Below are 15,545 nucleotides of genomic sequence, written 5' to 3' on the forward strand. Positions count from 1 at the left end.
GCTCATCATCTGGCCAATACCATACCTACGGTGAAGCATGATGGTGGGCAGCATCATGCGGTGGGGATGTTTTTCAGTGGCAGGAAATGGGAGACTGGTCAGGATCGAGGGAAAGATGAACAGAGCAAAGTACAGAGAGATTCTTGTTGAAAACCTGCTCCAGAGCATTCTGGACCTCAGACTGGGGCGGAGGTTCACCTTCCAACAGGACAATGACCCCAAGCACCCAGCCAAGACAACGCAGGGGTGGCTTTGTGACAAGTCTATGAATGTCCTTGAGTGGCCCAGCCAGAGCCCGGACCTGAACTCGACCAAACATCTCTGGAGGGATCTGAAAATAGCTGTGCATCGACGCTCTCCATCCAACCTGACAGAGCTTGAGAGGATCTGCTCAGAAGAATGGGAGAAATTATCCAAATACGGTGGTGCCAAGCTTGTAGCATCATACCTAAGAAGACAAGGCTGTAATCACTGCCAAAGGTGCCTCATCAAAGTACTGAGTAAAGGGTCTGAATACTTGTGTAAATGTGATACTTCAGCTATTTCTTTTGAATTACTTTGCAAAAAATTCTGAACACCTGTTTTCACTTTTTTATTATGGGGTATTGTATGTAGTTTGATGATAAAAAAAAATGAATGTAATCCATTTTAGAATAAGGCTGTAACATAACAAAATGTGGATAAAGTGAAGGGGTCTGAATACTTTCTGAATGCACTGCACTTATAAGAGCAACCAGAGTTCTGGAAAAAGGTCTTGTGGACAGATGAGACGAAGATTAACTTATATCAGAGTGATGGCAAGAGCAAATTATGGAGGAGAGAAGGAACTGCCCAAGATCCAAAGCATACCACCTCATCTGTGAAACACGGTGGTATAGGTATTATGGCCTGGGCATGTATGGCTGCTGAAGGCACTGGCTTATTTATCTTCATGATACAACTGCTGATGGTAGTAGCATAATTAATTCTGAAGTGTATAGACACCCATCTGTTCAAGTTCAAACAAATGCCTCAAAATTAATTGGCCGGCAGTTCATTCGACAGCAAGACAATGATCCCAAACATACTGCTAAAGCAACAAAGAAGTTTTTAAAAGCTAAAAAATCGTCAATTCTTGAGTGGCCAAGTCAATCGCCCGATCTGAACCCAATTGAGCATGCTTTTTATATGCTGAAGGGAAACCTGAAGGGGACTAGCCCCAAAACAAGCATAATCTAAAGATGGCTGCAATACAGGCCTGGCAGAGCATCACCAGAGAAGACACCCAGCAACTGGTGATGTCCATGAATCGCAGACTTCAAGCATTCATTGCATGCATAGGATATGCAACAAAACACTAAACATGACTACTTTCATTTGCAATACATTGCTGTGTCCCAAACATTATGGTGCCCTGAAATGGGGTGACTATGTATAAACACTGCTGTAATTTCTACATGGTGAAACCAAAATGTATAAAAATGGCCTTTATTAAAATCTGACAATGTGCACTTTAACCAAATATGATTTTTTTCTATTACAAATCTCAAATTGTGGAGTACAGAGGCAAATAAATAAATGATGGGTCTTTGTCCCAAACATTATGTACTACAGCTTATTGCTTCATTCCCTCCTGTTTAATTAAAACTATTTTTAAATCAAAGGTGAAATTCATAAATTAGTCAGTTTCCCAAACCACTCTACATTATGATCAGCTTCCACATTTTACGTATTCCAAGATGCAAAAAACAAGGTCTTGGAAATTACTTATTTTTAAAACTTAAGTATTCTTCTCCATTATCATTGCTATAGGAGAGAACTGTATTAAATCCACTTGATTTCACCCAGGAACTAATCATATGTCATGTTCTATGATCATTTTGCCTCTTTTCACGATTAAAATATATATTTTAAAACTGTTTTTAACTAAAGTAGCAAATAAAGAGCTGCTGGAGGAACCAGGGTGGTCAGGCAGCATCTTGTAAAGGGAAGATACACAAAAATGCTGCAGAAACTCAGCGGGTGCAGCAGCATCTATGGAGCGAAGGAAATTGGCAACGTTTCGGGCCGAAACCCTTCTTCATTTTGGCTCGAGACCCTTCATTTGGACCAGAAAAGTTGACTGTCCATTTCCCGCCACAGATGCTGCATGACCGACCACTTGAGTTCATCAGCAGCTCTCCATTTTTGTGCTACTGATTCCAGCATCTGCAATCTCGTGTGCCTCCTATAAAATACCACAGTACTCTTGTTTGGATCAGTGTTTCTTTACTCTGGTAATGATAATAATAATAATATATCTTTTATTGTCATTGCACGTCAGTGCAACGAGATTTAGTGTGCAGCTCCACTGATGTACAAGAAAGGTAAATAAATACAATACATAAATAAACAAGCTGAATTGATTGACGTGACCATCTGAGGGAGACTGTCCAAAGGGGGTGGGTGGGGGGGCACTCATTAGGGCCGGTTCAGAGCCGCTATAGCTCTTGGGATGAAACTGTTCCTGAGTCTGGAGGTTCGGGCGTAGAAGGCCTTGTAACGTCTGCCGGAGGGAAGTAGTTGAAACAGACCGTGGCAGGGGTGTGATGAGTCCTTATGGATGCTGAGGGCCTTCCTGAGGCACCGCGTGTGGTAGATGCCCTCCAAGGCTGGTAGCTCTGTCCCGATGATCCTCTGCCCTCTGTTGACGACGCGCTGAAGAGCTCTCCTCTCCGCCTCCGTGCAGCTGAGATACCACACAGAGATGCCATACGTTAGTATGCTCTCTGTAGTGCAGCGGTAGAACGTTGTCAGCAGCTGTTGGGGCAGACCAGTCTTTTTTAATGTCCTCAGGAAGAACAGTCGTTGCTGTGCCTTCTTGACCAGCACGGCGGTGTTTGTGGACCATGTGAGGTCTTCTGAAATGTGAGTGCCCAGAAACTTAAAGCTGGACACTCTCTCCACACTTTCCCCATAAATGGAGATTGGGGCGTATTCTCCAGAATGGGACCTCCTGAAGTCAATAATCAGCTCCTTGGTCTTGGAGGTGTTTAGTGCCAAGTTGTTATTGGCGCACCAGTCCGCCAGGTTCTGCACCTCCGCTCTGTATTTTGTTTCATCACCGTTGGTGATCAGCCCAATCACTGTTGTCGTCTGCAAACTTCACGATGGTGTTGGTGTCGAATGCAGGGACACAGTCGTGAGTGAAGAGGGAGTAGAGCATGGGGCTTAGTACACAACCCTGTGGTGTGCCGGTGCTCAGGGTGATGGTGGAGGACAGGTGCGGGCCCAGTCTCACTGCCTGCGGTCGCTCCGTGAGAAAGTTCAGGATCCAAGCGCATATCGGTGAGCTGAGGCCTAGCTGGTGGAGTTTGGTGGTGAGCTTGGTGGGGATGACCGTATTGAATGCAGAGCTATAGTCAATGAAGAGCATCCTCACATACGTGCCCTGTCTGTCCAGGTGAGTCAGGACAGTGTGAAGGGCCAGAGAGATGGCATCCTCTGTCGATCTATTTGCCCTGTATGCAAATTGATGGGAGTCCAGTGAGGCAGGGATGCTGGATTTAATATGGGAGAGGACCAGCCTTTCGAAGCACTTCATATGGATTGGAGTCAGGGCAACCGGCCGGTAGTCGTTGAGGTTGGTGATTTTGGACTTTTTCGGCATCGGCACCGGATTGTATTCATGAACAGTTCTATCTGATTTTATTTTATTTTCAAGGATCCTTGCTACACACAATAATAAACCTTTAAAAAAGTACTTTTGAAAGAGCACATCTTCCAATATTTGGGTGTTTTGTACTCGTACACGTTGATAGCCCCACCAAATCTTCTTTCATATAATCTCCAATTGCTTTATTTTATTCCTTAGCAGCCTTCTATGGTTGCTCTTGCCCCTGGAATATCAGTTTATTGTGCTATACCTTATCACACTTTCCTGAGCTTGTGACCTTTCTTATTGTGTAAATGGAACCATAAGGCATTTCAAAATACAGAGATCTGAAGAATTAGTTCTGCCAGCAGGAAGTGATTTTGGCTCACCTTGTTTGTTGGGTTGCCAAGATCATAGAAACCTATACCACAGAAGGAAACTGATCAAGCCCATTGTATTCATGCAGGGTGTGTTGCATAGATATGAAAGGCCTGAACTATTGAACCAGAGTTTGGAGTTCACATGCTATCAGAGTAACTGGGGGAATTGATTTTTCCCAGCAATTAATTCCAAACACCTACAGATCATTATAAAAATATCTGAATCTCTGAAGACTTCAGAGTTTTTTTTGTACATTTCTTCTGTATGCTCATTGGATATAGTCAGATCATTTATGAGTAGAACTGTATGTAATGCAAGGCCCATTTCCTAGCAAGTGTATGATAGTTTTAGCATAACCTGTTCAGAGTAGCTAAACTAATATCTGGTATAGACATTATCTAGACGGAAGATAGATACTGTCTACCTTCAGTATAAATCAGCATCTGCAATTCCTTCCTACACATTTTGTCTGCTACACTGCGAAAGGTATGCCTACTTTGAAGAACCTCTTCTCTCCAAGTGTCTGAAGAATGGTTCGGACCCTAAAATGTCACCTATTTATTTACTTCAAGGGATGCTGCCTGACCCGCGGAGTTACTCCAGCATTTTGTGTTTATCTTTGGTATAAAAAACACCTGCAGTTGCTTTCTACACAAAATATCTGGTATGCTGGATTCCCAGAGTATTGATCGTGTGATGTTCTGGCGACACTACTTGGCTACGTGATGTTAAAGTATGTGAAGAGAAGAAAATGTGGTGAAACATCCTCTCTCATGAGTCTTCAATCTCTCCCATTTGGTCCTTATCTGGATTTAGTTGACACCAGTCTAGTCCATATTATAAAGTCTCCTTAAACTAATATAAATTTCACACCCTGATTTGTGACTCCCCCTTCTCACAGAATCCTGACATTAAATTCAATCAATCATGCTATTGTCATTCCCACTATCAGATTATTAACAAATTCTGTAGGTTAGGTTAGGTAAGGGGGAGGTACAGCGAGACCTGGGTATCCTTGTACATCGGTCACTGAAAGTTGGCGTGCAGGTGCAGCAGGCTGTGAAGAAAGCTAATGGAATGTTGGCCTTCATAATAAGAGGATTTCAGTATAGGAGTAAAGAGGTTCTTCTGCAGTTGTATAGGGCTCTGGTGAGACCACATCTGGAGTATTGTGTACAGTTTTGGTCTCCTAATTTGAGGAAGGACATCCTTGTGATTGAGGCAGTGCAGCATAGGTTCACGAGATTGATCCCTGGGATGGCGGGACTATCATATGAGGAAATACTGAAAAGACTAGGTTTGTATTCACTGGAGTTTAGAAGGATGAGGGGGATCTTATAGAAACATATAAAATTATAAAAGGACTGGACAAGCTAGATGCAGGAAAAATGTTCCCAATGTTGGGCGAGTCCAGAACCAGGGGCCACAGTCTTAGAATAAAGGGGAGGTCATTTAAGGTGAAACTTTTTCACCCAGAGAGTTGTGAATTTATGGAATTCCCTGCCACAGAGGGCAGTGGAGGCCAAGTCACTGGATGGATTTAGGAGAGAGTTAGATGGAGCTCTAGGGGCTAGTGGAGTCAAGGGATATGGGGAGAAGGCAGGCACGGGTTATTGATAGGGGATGATCAGCCATGATCACAACGAATGGCGGTGCTGGCTCGAAGGGCCGAATGGCCTCCTCCTGCACCTATTTTCTATGTTTCTATGTATTTGCAAGCATTATTAAATCCAGTAGAGCGATTGTGGACAATTACCCAGGATATTTTCACGTTCTCTTTTGATGTAAAGTACTGTAATACTGTCCATACCAACTTTGTTCAATTTTTGAACATGTCTTACCTTGACATTCGGTCCAAAGTAGCTTCCACGATAACTGAGTATGCTCCTATAAGGAGAGCATCGAAGTAGCATGGAATAAGGTAGCGGGGAAGCATTTTGAGGTAAGAAAACATTGCATCAAACCATTTACCAACCTGGTAAAAAAAAAATCTCATTGTGAGATAATAGATTAACAGCAGATATATAGTCAAAATTAACCCCAAATAACACAGGCAATAAACCATCAAAACATAATCTGTTAAATAAATCACTATCATTTTGTCAAATCTGAAATTTAAAAATATGGATTCCAGTTTCTAATTCTGATTTAAAAATTGCCATGAAGTTTCAAGTCATGTTTCAAAGAAAAATGTGTTCTAACTGCAGGATATCTCAGTTTAATACCGCAATTTTAAAGTAAGCTAACTGTAGGAAATATGACTGCTAAGTTACACAAAATTCTACAAACAGTAAATGATACGAAAAAACCCCCCAACCTTTTATTGTGATTTTGTTTGAAGGATAAATAATGGCCAGGGTATGGCAATAATGCAGCAAACTAGCGGAATTGCTTTTTATTTTTAACATTTGAGCCGCAGTAGCCTCAGTTTAAAGCCTCCTTCAATAAATGCTACATCCAAATCTGCAGCACTTCATCTCTACTGTGCTAAAGTGCGATTTTAGATTATGAACTAGTTTCCTTCACAATCCCTCCGACTCAGATGACAACATTCCCAGTTTAAAGCTGGCACTGTACACTTCAAACTTCAGTCGAATGTCTGCATTAAGTAGAGACTGAAGAAGTCTGCCGTATTTCTGAATGTTAAGTCAGGGTCAGGCCTTCAGGGAAAATATAAACTATTCAGAAGTAATCTCATTTTGTTTAATAATGTTATTATAAATGACACCACCTTACTACAATAATGCAGGAGCTTCTATTATGTTGGAAGAACCTCCATTTATTATGTACTTTAAAAGGAGAAAGGCACCTCAAAAGCTAGAGAAGGTATTATGAAATGTACCAAAGCTTCAAGTTCAAGTGAGTTTATTGTCATGTGTCCCTGTATAGGACAATGAAATTCTTGCTTTGCTTAAGCACACAGAAAATAGTAGGCATTTACTACAAAACAGATAAATGTGTCCATATACCGTGATATAAATATATACACACATGAATAAATAAACTGGTAGTGCAAATAACAGAAAGTGGTTGCTAATAATCAGAGTTTTGTCCGAGCCAGGTTTAATAGCCTGATGGCTGAGGGGAAGTAGCTATTCCTGAACCTGGTTGTTGCAGTCTTCAGGCTCCTGTACCTTCTACCTGAAGGTAGCAGGGAGATGAGTGTGTGGCCAGGATGGTGTGGGTCTTTGATGATACTGCCAGCCTTTTTGAGGCAGCGACTGCGATAAATCCCCTCGATGGAAGGAAGGTCAGAGCCGATGATGGACTGTCAGAGCCGATGATGGACTGAAGTCAATGGGCACAAAATGCTGGACTAACTCAGCGGGTCAGACGGCATCTCTGGAGAGAAAGCATCCTTTTGACTCGTGGTATAAACCAGCATCTGCAGTTCCTTCCTACAAAACGGTGAGGTGGATAGTTTTAGGAGGAGAGACGAGAAAACTAAAAATGGTAAGGTAATAGCCTTAAACTGAGAATGCTGTCATCTGAGTCGGAGGATTGTTTAATGGTACCAATGACATGCAGTCAGGCTAGAAAAATAGAGGTGAAAGACCACTCATGATCTTGCCGAGTGGCAAAGCAGGCAAAGAGAGCAAAATGGTCCTTGTGTGCTTCTATTCTTAGGTTGCATCCTTACGACAATATAAACATGCAAAGCAACACAGGTTCATACCACTTCAAGAGCACCGCCACGTGCAATTAAACGGTTGGATATGAAGTCCATCATCCAGTCTCCATCCCTCAAATTTTCACACAAAGGATGTCCCAGGTCATTCTTGGGTCTAATATCTGCGAGTACTGACAGGAACCCTAGTAAAAGAACAACAGTCTCAATTAGATTGACTGAGGAATACAAAAGACCATTAGTTACTCCAATCAGAAAATCGATGAGATTGTTCAAACGGAAGAGATGACACTGATTTTAAATCGTGGGCAACAACCAAACTACTGGAGGAATGAACTGCAGATGCTGGTTTAAACTGAAGATAGACAAAAAAAGCTGGAGTAATTCAGTGGGACAGGCAACTTTTCAGATGTAATCTCATTATGTTTAATAATGTCATTTTAAATTACTACAATAATGCATGAGCTATTATTATGTTGGATGATATTCAATTATCTATATTACTAAAAGTCTGTTCTTGACCGGTTTTGGCGATCTGTGCTGCGATTTCCGAGAGAACGCCGCCACCTACGGCCGTCATTTTTAGCCACCTCGCTCAGTGCCCCCCTCCGCCGCATGTGTGCCGAGGATTTTTCCAGTCGATGAAAAATGACAGAGATATTAATGATTTTACAAAATTCCCCATTCTCTCTGCTGCCCCTGCTGGCGGCAGGGGGGAGGGACTATAAAACCAGGAAGTGGTGTGCCTCATTCAGTCTCTTCAAGATGGAGGAAGGCAGAGGGTCACGTTTCTCTGAGCTGTGAATAACACTGAACACATGTCCACACTACTGTGAGTAAGTACCCTTAATGTGGTTTGAAAATGAAAATATGGTTAAAGTAAAAAAGCACTGCCTGCAAATGGTTGTTTGGGGGGTTTGGGTTGAAATAAAAAGGCACTCTCTCTCTCTCTCTCTCTCTCTCTCTCTTCCTCTCCTCTCCCCCCCTCTCTTCTCCCCCCCCCCCTCCTCTCCCCCCCCTCTCTCCTCTCCCCCCCTCTCTCTCCCCTCCTCCCATCCATCCCCTCCCCCACCGTCCCTCTCCTAAAATCCCCTTCCCTCCACACACCCCTACCCCCTTCCCTCCACCCCCCCTCCCTGCTCCCCACCTCGCCCCCTCCCCTCAGCACACCCCTCACTCCCCCCCTCTCCTCTCTCCCCTCCCCCCTCTCCTCTCCCCCCCCTCTCCTCTCCCCTCCCTCTCCCCTCCCTCTCTCTCCTCTCCCCCCCCTCTCCTCTCCTCTCCCCCTCCCCCCCTCTCTCTCTCCCCTCTTTTTCTCCCCCTCCCCCACCGTCCCTCCCCTAAACCCCCCTCCCCACACCCCTACCCCCTTCCCTCCACCCTCCCTGCTCACCTCTCCCCCTCCCCTCTCCGCCTCTTACCCCTCCCCTCACCTCTCCCCCTCACTCTCATCCTCTCTCTCTCCTCCCCTCCACCCCCACCTTTCCCCCCTCACCCACCCTCCCTCTCCTCCTCTCCACCCCCCTCTCCCTCTTGCCCCTCTCTCTGTGTCTCTGTCTCTGCCCCTTCTCTCTCTGCCCTAACTCTCTACCCCCGCCCCCCCCCCTCTAGATGTGACTGCAAGTTGGGGACTATGCGTCAGTAGATAGGGTGGTTATGGGGTAAAAGGAGCAAATTAATATATTAATATATCAAGGGGGGGTAATTAGCGTGAGTGTGGGGGGGGGGGGGGGAATAGTTAGTGTGTGTGACGCTGCATGCCGCCTCCCCCCCCACAACCGCACGTTGGGGGAACAGACCCAACGGGTCTGCACTTGGTCTAGTAATCTATATAATTAAAAGTCCCCTCTTGACCACTTCCTGTCTGCGCTTTATATTGATTTTAGAAAAAACGCTACCATATATCGCTATGATTTTTGGCCATCTTACTCACAGTCCTCTTCTGCCGAGTAGGCCCCGAGGATTTTTCCCATCGATGAAGAATAAAAAGGTTATGAGTGTTTAAAAAACCTTGACATCCTCTCGCCTGTCAATCACCGCAATGAAGTGGGAGGGGGGGGGGGGGGGGGGGGGAGGGGAGGACTATAAAACGCTAGATGCCTGGACGTGACTCAGTCACTCTGCAAGATCGTGAGGGAGAGGCCACGACTCTCATTCTAGGCTGTGAATCAACTGAACTGTGAATCTGCAATGTACTTGCAATAAATGATTTGTTAGCCCTTAATGACAATGCAATGAGTTGTTTGGCCTGCTGTCCCGCCTGTGCTTGAAACCGCAATGCTTTATTAGGTCCGACTGTGTTTGTAAGGAATAAAGGTTTTATTAGGTCCGACTGTGTTTGGTTCAAAGGTCCCGCTCATTTCGTGACTGCCGCTTAGTAGACAGGTCGCACTGATTGCGTAATTTCCGGTGAGTGCAGAGGTCGCGCTGATTGCGGAAGTGCTGCTGACTGCGGAAGCCCCAAAGTGGAGAGACCGCGCTCAGCCGTGTAAGTGTTCAAGAAAGTTTACTGCCAAATATATGGTGAGTGAGTGAGTGAGAGTGTGCGTGTGTGTGTGCGTGCGCGTGAGTGAGAGTGAGAGTGAGGTCTCAGTGACTGAGCTGCCAGCCCAAGAATCCATTCGGCCCACAATGTCCATACTAACCCTCTGGAAACCAGTCCTTTCGGCCCACAACACCATGCTAGCGCTCCAGAAAGTGTGTCCCCCCCCCATGGATAGAGGAGGAATGCAACAGGACAGGCAGCATCTTTGGAGGCAGAGGCATAGACAATGTTTAACATGAATCCCGGTCGAGGGTCTCAAGTCAATTTGACATCAACACTTCTGCCTTCACAGTTGCCCCCCGACTCACTGAGCTCCTCCTTCAGTTGGTTTTCTGCTCCAGATTATATCATCTGAGGTCTGAAAATCACTTTAAGAAGGGAATTAGGGCTAAAAGGGGCCATGAAATGTAATTGGAAAATTGGATGAAAGAGAATCAAGGCAATTTTATTTTTACATATGTTAAAAAATAAATAAATAAGAGTAACTGGGGATGGAGCAAATGCAAAGGAAAGTCAAATGGGAGGTCAAATGTAAAGGAGAAATATAATGGCAGGACCCTTAACAACATTGATGTGCAGAAGGATGTAGGCCAAGTCCATAGCTCCCTGAAAGTAGAAAAATGAGTCGTAAAGAAGGCTTGCCATCTTTGGTCAGGGTATTGAGCATAAGAGTCAGGAAGTCATATTGCTTTGGTTCTTCCACATTTGGAGTATTCTGTGCAGTCCATGTCAGCCATGACAAGAAGGATCTTTGGAGAGGGTGCAGGAGAGGTTTACCAGGATGGTGCATGGATTAGCAGGTATTAGCTATCAGGAGAGGTTGAACAAAGCTGGAACGGAATAGTGCGGGGCAAGTTAATTTTCTTTACTCAGAGAAGTTGTAGATGCCTGGAAAATGCTGTCAGGGATGGCGGAGGAAGCAGATACGATGACGGTATTTAAGAGGCTTTTAGGCACATGGATATGAAGGGATGGGAGGGATATGGATTATGCTCAGGCAGAAGAAATTAGTTTAATTTGACATAATGTTTGGCACAGACATTGTGGGTCAATGGGTCTGCTCCTGTGTCGCTAGAATTTAGGAGATTGAGGGGGAATCTTATAGAAACTTACACAATTCTTAAGGGGTTGGACAGGCTAGATGCAGGAAGATTGTTCCCGATGTTGGGGAAGTCCAGGACAATGGGTCACAGCTTAAGGATAAGGGGGAAATCCTTTAAGACCGAGATGAGAAAAACATTTTTCACACAGAGAGTGGTGAATCTCTGGAACTCTCTGCCACAGAGGGTAGTTGAGGCCAGTTCATTGGCTATATTTAAGAGGGAGTTAGATGTGGCCCTTGTGGCTAAAGGGATCAGGGGGTATGGAGAGAAGGCAGGTACGGGATACCGAGTTGGATGATCAGCCATGATCATATTGAATGGCGGTGCAGGCTCGAAGGGCCGAATGGCCTACTCCTGCACCTATTTTCTATGTATCTATGTTGTGTCGTTCTATGTTCCACATTTTTTGAACAAGATTAACTATAAACCTACATAAGAGTAAACTGACTCTCCGAGATTATGTTGCCTTGAACATAGGGAGTGATAAAATGCAATTGGGATTTGATTTGCAGAATAGTCTCTTCACTAGTGCCATCCAGTGTGTCTAACAGATATTACACTATAATAGCATTTTCTTTCTTCTGTCAACTCACACACCGCTTAAGTGAGAAATAGTTGTTGTGCATCCTTTACTATCTCACCAAATGATTATTTTTCAGTGCAAGGCCTGAAGGGCTAAATGAGCGGTGAAATGTATCAGCCTATAGCTTCATCTACTTTCAAATTTGATAGTGGAATGGCAGTCAGGAGAAAGACGCCTTCATTTTCGCCATTTCCAGAAAAATTAATTACACCCTCTAAGCTCTGACTGGTTGACGTCACTCAACCCAATATGACCAGTTGCCCTGGGTTTGTTCACTTCCATACTGTGGTTTTAACCAGGATGTGACAACACATGTCCTCTTCCCCAGAACTCAGTTGTCTTTAAATTTAGTTCCCTTTAAACTGGCGTTTATAATTTGACAATGCAAACATTAAAATAAAATAGATGCCTTTGTATTATAATTATATTCAGTCCTAAAATACAAATACCGTTATCTAATTCCCAAAATAATTAGGAGAAGAAGAAACAAAGAACTGCAGATGCTGGTTTACAAGAAAGGACACAAAGTGCTGGAGTAACTCAGTGGGTCAGGCAGCATCTCTGGCGAACATGGATAGGTGACAATGTCCATGTTCTCGAGATGCCGCCTGAGCCGTTGAGTTACTCTCGCACTTTGTGTCCTTTCCTCCCAACATATTTAATTTATGGTTGTACCTTTGCTTATCAAAACAAAATCTATAAAACACAAAAAATACAATTTTATCAAAATCAAAATATAGCAACATTTAGTGTATCATTAATTTGATAGGTCAAAGTACCTGTATTAAATGTAAATCAATTTGCGTACCTTGCAAACCCGCATACTTCAGAGGTCCAAAATTTGAAATATTATAGCAGCCTCCGCCATCTTCCTGTTCCTCAAAATCGCATCGATATAGCAACATGTTAAGGTCAGACAACGAAAGATTGGCAGCATCTCTGCAGATTAAAAAAAAGCATGCAAAATATAGCAATTTACAGGCGAGTATTGAGACCTAAAAAAAAATTACCATTCACATGTGAATAAGAAGATGCGTTTTGTACCACAGACATTCAGTATTGTCAGTGAGGTGGGAGATTGCAACCTTCACGTGGTCCACCCTGTTTCGACTAATGTAATCAACCCGATGTGCAAAAACAAGACCAAATAGAACAAGTTCACCTGCAACTTTAGGCTGTGCATGCCATACGCAAGAAGAAGTATTGTCAGTTGCAATTACCATGCAGCATCAAAAGTTTAGAGATACAGCGTGAAAGCACGCACTTCAGCCTAGAGTCAGCGCGGGCCAGCGATCTCTCCGTACACAAGCACTATCTTACACACTGGGAACGATTTACATTTTACATGTGGGGAGCGGGTTGTAAGGGGTACCTCCCTCAAGTTGGAGCATTCAATGTAGATACTATTGGGTTGTAAACTTCCCAAGAAGAATATGAGGTGCTGTTCCTCCATTTTGTGTGAGGCCTCACTCTCACAATGGAAGCAGCCCAGGACAGAAAGGTCAGTATGGGAATGGGAAAGGCAGTTAAAATGGTTAGCAACTGGGAATTCCTGCAGGTTAGCAAATGGGAGCAAGTAGACCTCAACAGGCCAAGTGAATTTGTCGGTGAAATGGTCGCCAAGCCTACGCTCGGTCTCACTGATGTACATGAGACCACATCAGATGCATTAAATGTGGTTGGAGGAGTTGCACATGAACCTCTGTCTCACCTGGAAGAACTGTTGGGGGTCCCTGGATGAAGTCCCGGGACCTGTTCCCACCTCTCAGTCTGAAGAAGAATCTTGGCTCAAAATGCTACCTACCCATGTTCTCCAGGATGCTGCGTGACCGACGAGGTACTCCAGCATTTTGTGTCTTTCCTAGATAAGTGATGGTTTTGGCATCATGTTCGGCATGGATATTGTGGGCCAAAGGGCCTGTTCTTGTGCTGTACTGTTCCATGTTCTTTCGTAAAACATTTATTAATCTAGATCTACATTCCCATCCCATTGAAAAAATAATTGATACTCACGCTAGAAAGGCGTGAGTCAGTGCTGATGGAGCTTTGAGGTCGGCAATGCTTCCAGCTTCATAAAACGGATTAAACTGGATGAGATGGTAACGGAGGATTCCAACTGCATACTGGGCCTCTGGATCTAGGCTCACCCTGCAAAGAGAGTGATTATTAAATAGTTTTAATGAAAATATCATAATGAAAATTGAATCAATGAATTACATTAGCAATTTGTTTTTGTTCACTCAGGTTTTCAGGTAGTGAGGAAACAGGCCTTTAGGTTCATCGAGTCGGCCATGATCACGTTGAATGCCGGTGCTGGCTTGAAGGGCCGAATGGCCTACTCCTGCACCTATTGAGTTTGCACCAACCAACGATCACCCGTGCACTAACTCTATTCTGCACACTAGGGACAGTTTACAGTGGAAACTGGAGCACCCGGAGAAAACCCACGCAGTCACAGGGAGAACGTACAAACTCTGTAGAGTAGACACAGCAGTTCTACCGCTCTGCTGCCCAAGTTGTACAGGAGGAGGTTTACTTACCGGAAGATAATGACGCTCCCAGGAGGAAAATTTTCAAAGTTAATTTCATAGACATAGTCATTCCGTTCTTTAGAAGTTTCTTTTGCTGTAACAATTCTGCTCTGTTTTAACTGGAAAATGAACAGAGAATTGGCTTGTTAGTGTTTATTTTGTCCGTAAATTTCCTGGACAGGAACTGATCTGCTGCCCAGGAGCCCTACTCAGCTGAACATTATCAAGAAGGTTGAAGAAACACACCCGCCAGATCAGAAGGGCGTCCTACATGGTGCATTGGGCTCCAACCGGAGCAGATGCTTGGGATATCACTCCAAGGCTTCAATACTATTCCATCTTGATAGTTGCCACTTAAATGCTGGAGCAACTCAGCGGGTCAAGCAACATCTCTGGAGAAAATGGACAGGAGACATTTTGGGTTGGGACCCTTCTTCAGACTGATTGTGCGAGCAGGAAGAACTGGAAGCAAGAAGAAACCATGACAAATCAGGGCCAGCAATAGATGACCCCGGGGTGGCTCCCAGATAGGCCAATTTTTGGCTGGGAATGATGTGATCCCAAGAGGTATACATCATTGCAAACTGTAAAACTAGTTAACTGACCTTAGTGGAGGAGGGGGGGGGGGGGGATGGAATGCAGACGTTATCTACAATTTGAGAATTCAACCTTCGTACTGCTGGGATGTAAACTACCCACGCAAAATATGTGGACATATGTGAAGGACACTCAAAAAGTCAGTTTAATTTTAAAACAATCAAATAAATGTAAACATTTAAATTGCCAACATTAATTATAAATATATAATCAAGGAAAAATAAGTAATTGGTTGCTTTAAACAGAAAGCAACCAATCTTCAATTGCTTTGTTCACAAGTACAGTAGAGATTGCGAGTTAAACAGGTGGTTGGGTCCATAATTACATATAGATAGACCAGGTAAAATCTTTCCCAGAAACACACTAGTGAACCAAATGTGTTTTTATGACATAGACTCAAATTACTGGACTAACTTGGCTGGTCAGACAGCATCTGACGTGCAATGACAATAAAAGATATATTATTATTATTATTATTATTATTATTATTATCTCTGGAGAAAAAGGCTGGGTGACGTTTTTTGGTCGGGAACACTTCTTCAGACTGACAGTGAGGGGAGGGGG

The 15,545-nt window shown here is 43.8% G+C and overlaps 1 protein-coding gene across 3 annotated transcripts in view; it reads right to left on the minus strand.

Annotated features, from left to right (window-relative positions):
• Positions 1-15,545, minus strand: part of agl (amylo-alpha-1, 6-glucosidase, 4-alpha-glucanotransferase) — an 88,903-nt gene that overhangs the window by 28,421 nt on the left and 44,937 nt on the right. For all 3 annotated transcript variants that reach the window (XM_033028868.1, XM_033028870.1, XM_033028869.1), the window contains exons 19-23: positions 14,394-14,503; positions 13,867-14,001; positions 12,662-12,792; positions 7,671-7,807; positions 5,836-5,969 (exon numbers count right to left, since the gene is read on the minus strand). In XM_033028868.1, the coding sequence (XP_032884759.1) occupies positions 5,836-5,969; positions 7,671-7,807; positions 12,662-12,792; positions 13,867-14,001; positions 14,394-14,503 (647 nt within the window). The remainder of the gene's footprint in view (positions 1-5,835; positions 5,970-7,670; positions 7,808-12,661; positions 12,793-13,866; positions 14,002-14,393; positions 14,504-15,545) is intronic.

This window comes from Amblyraja radiata, chromosome 10, assembly GCF_010909765.2.
Source record: "Amblyraja radiata isolate CabotCenter1 chromosome 10, sAmbRad1.1.pri, whole genome shotgun sequence".
Lineage (NCBI taxonomy): Eukaryota > Metazoa > Chordata > Chondrichthyes > Rajiformes > Rajidae > Amblyraja > Amblyraja radiata.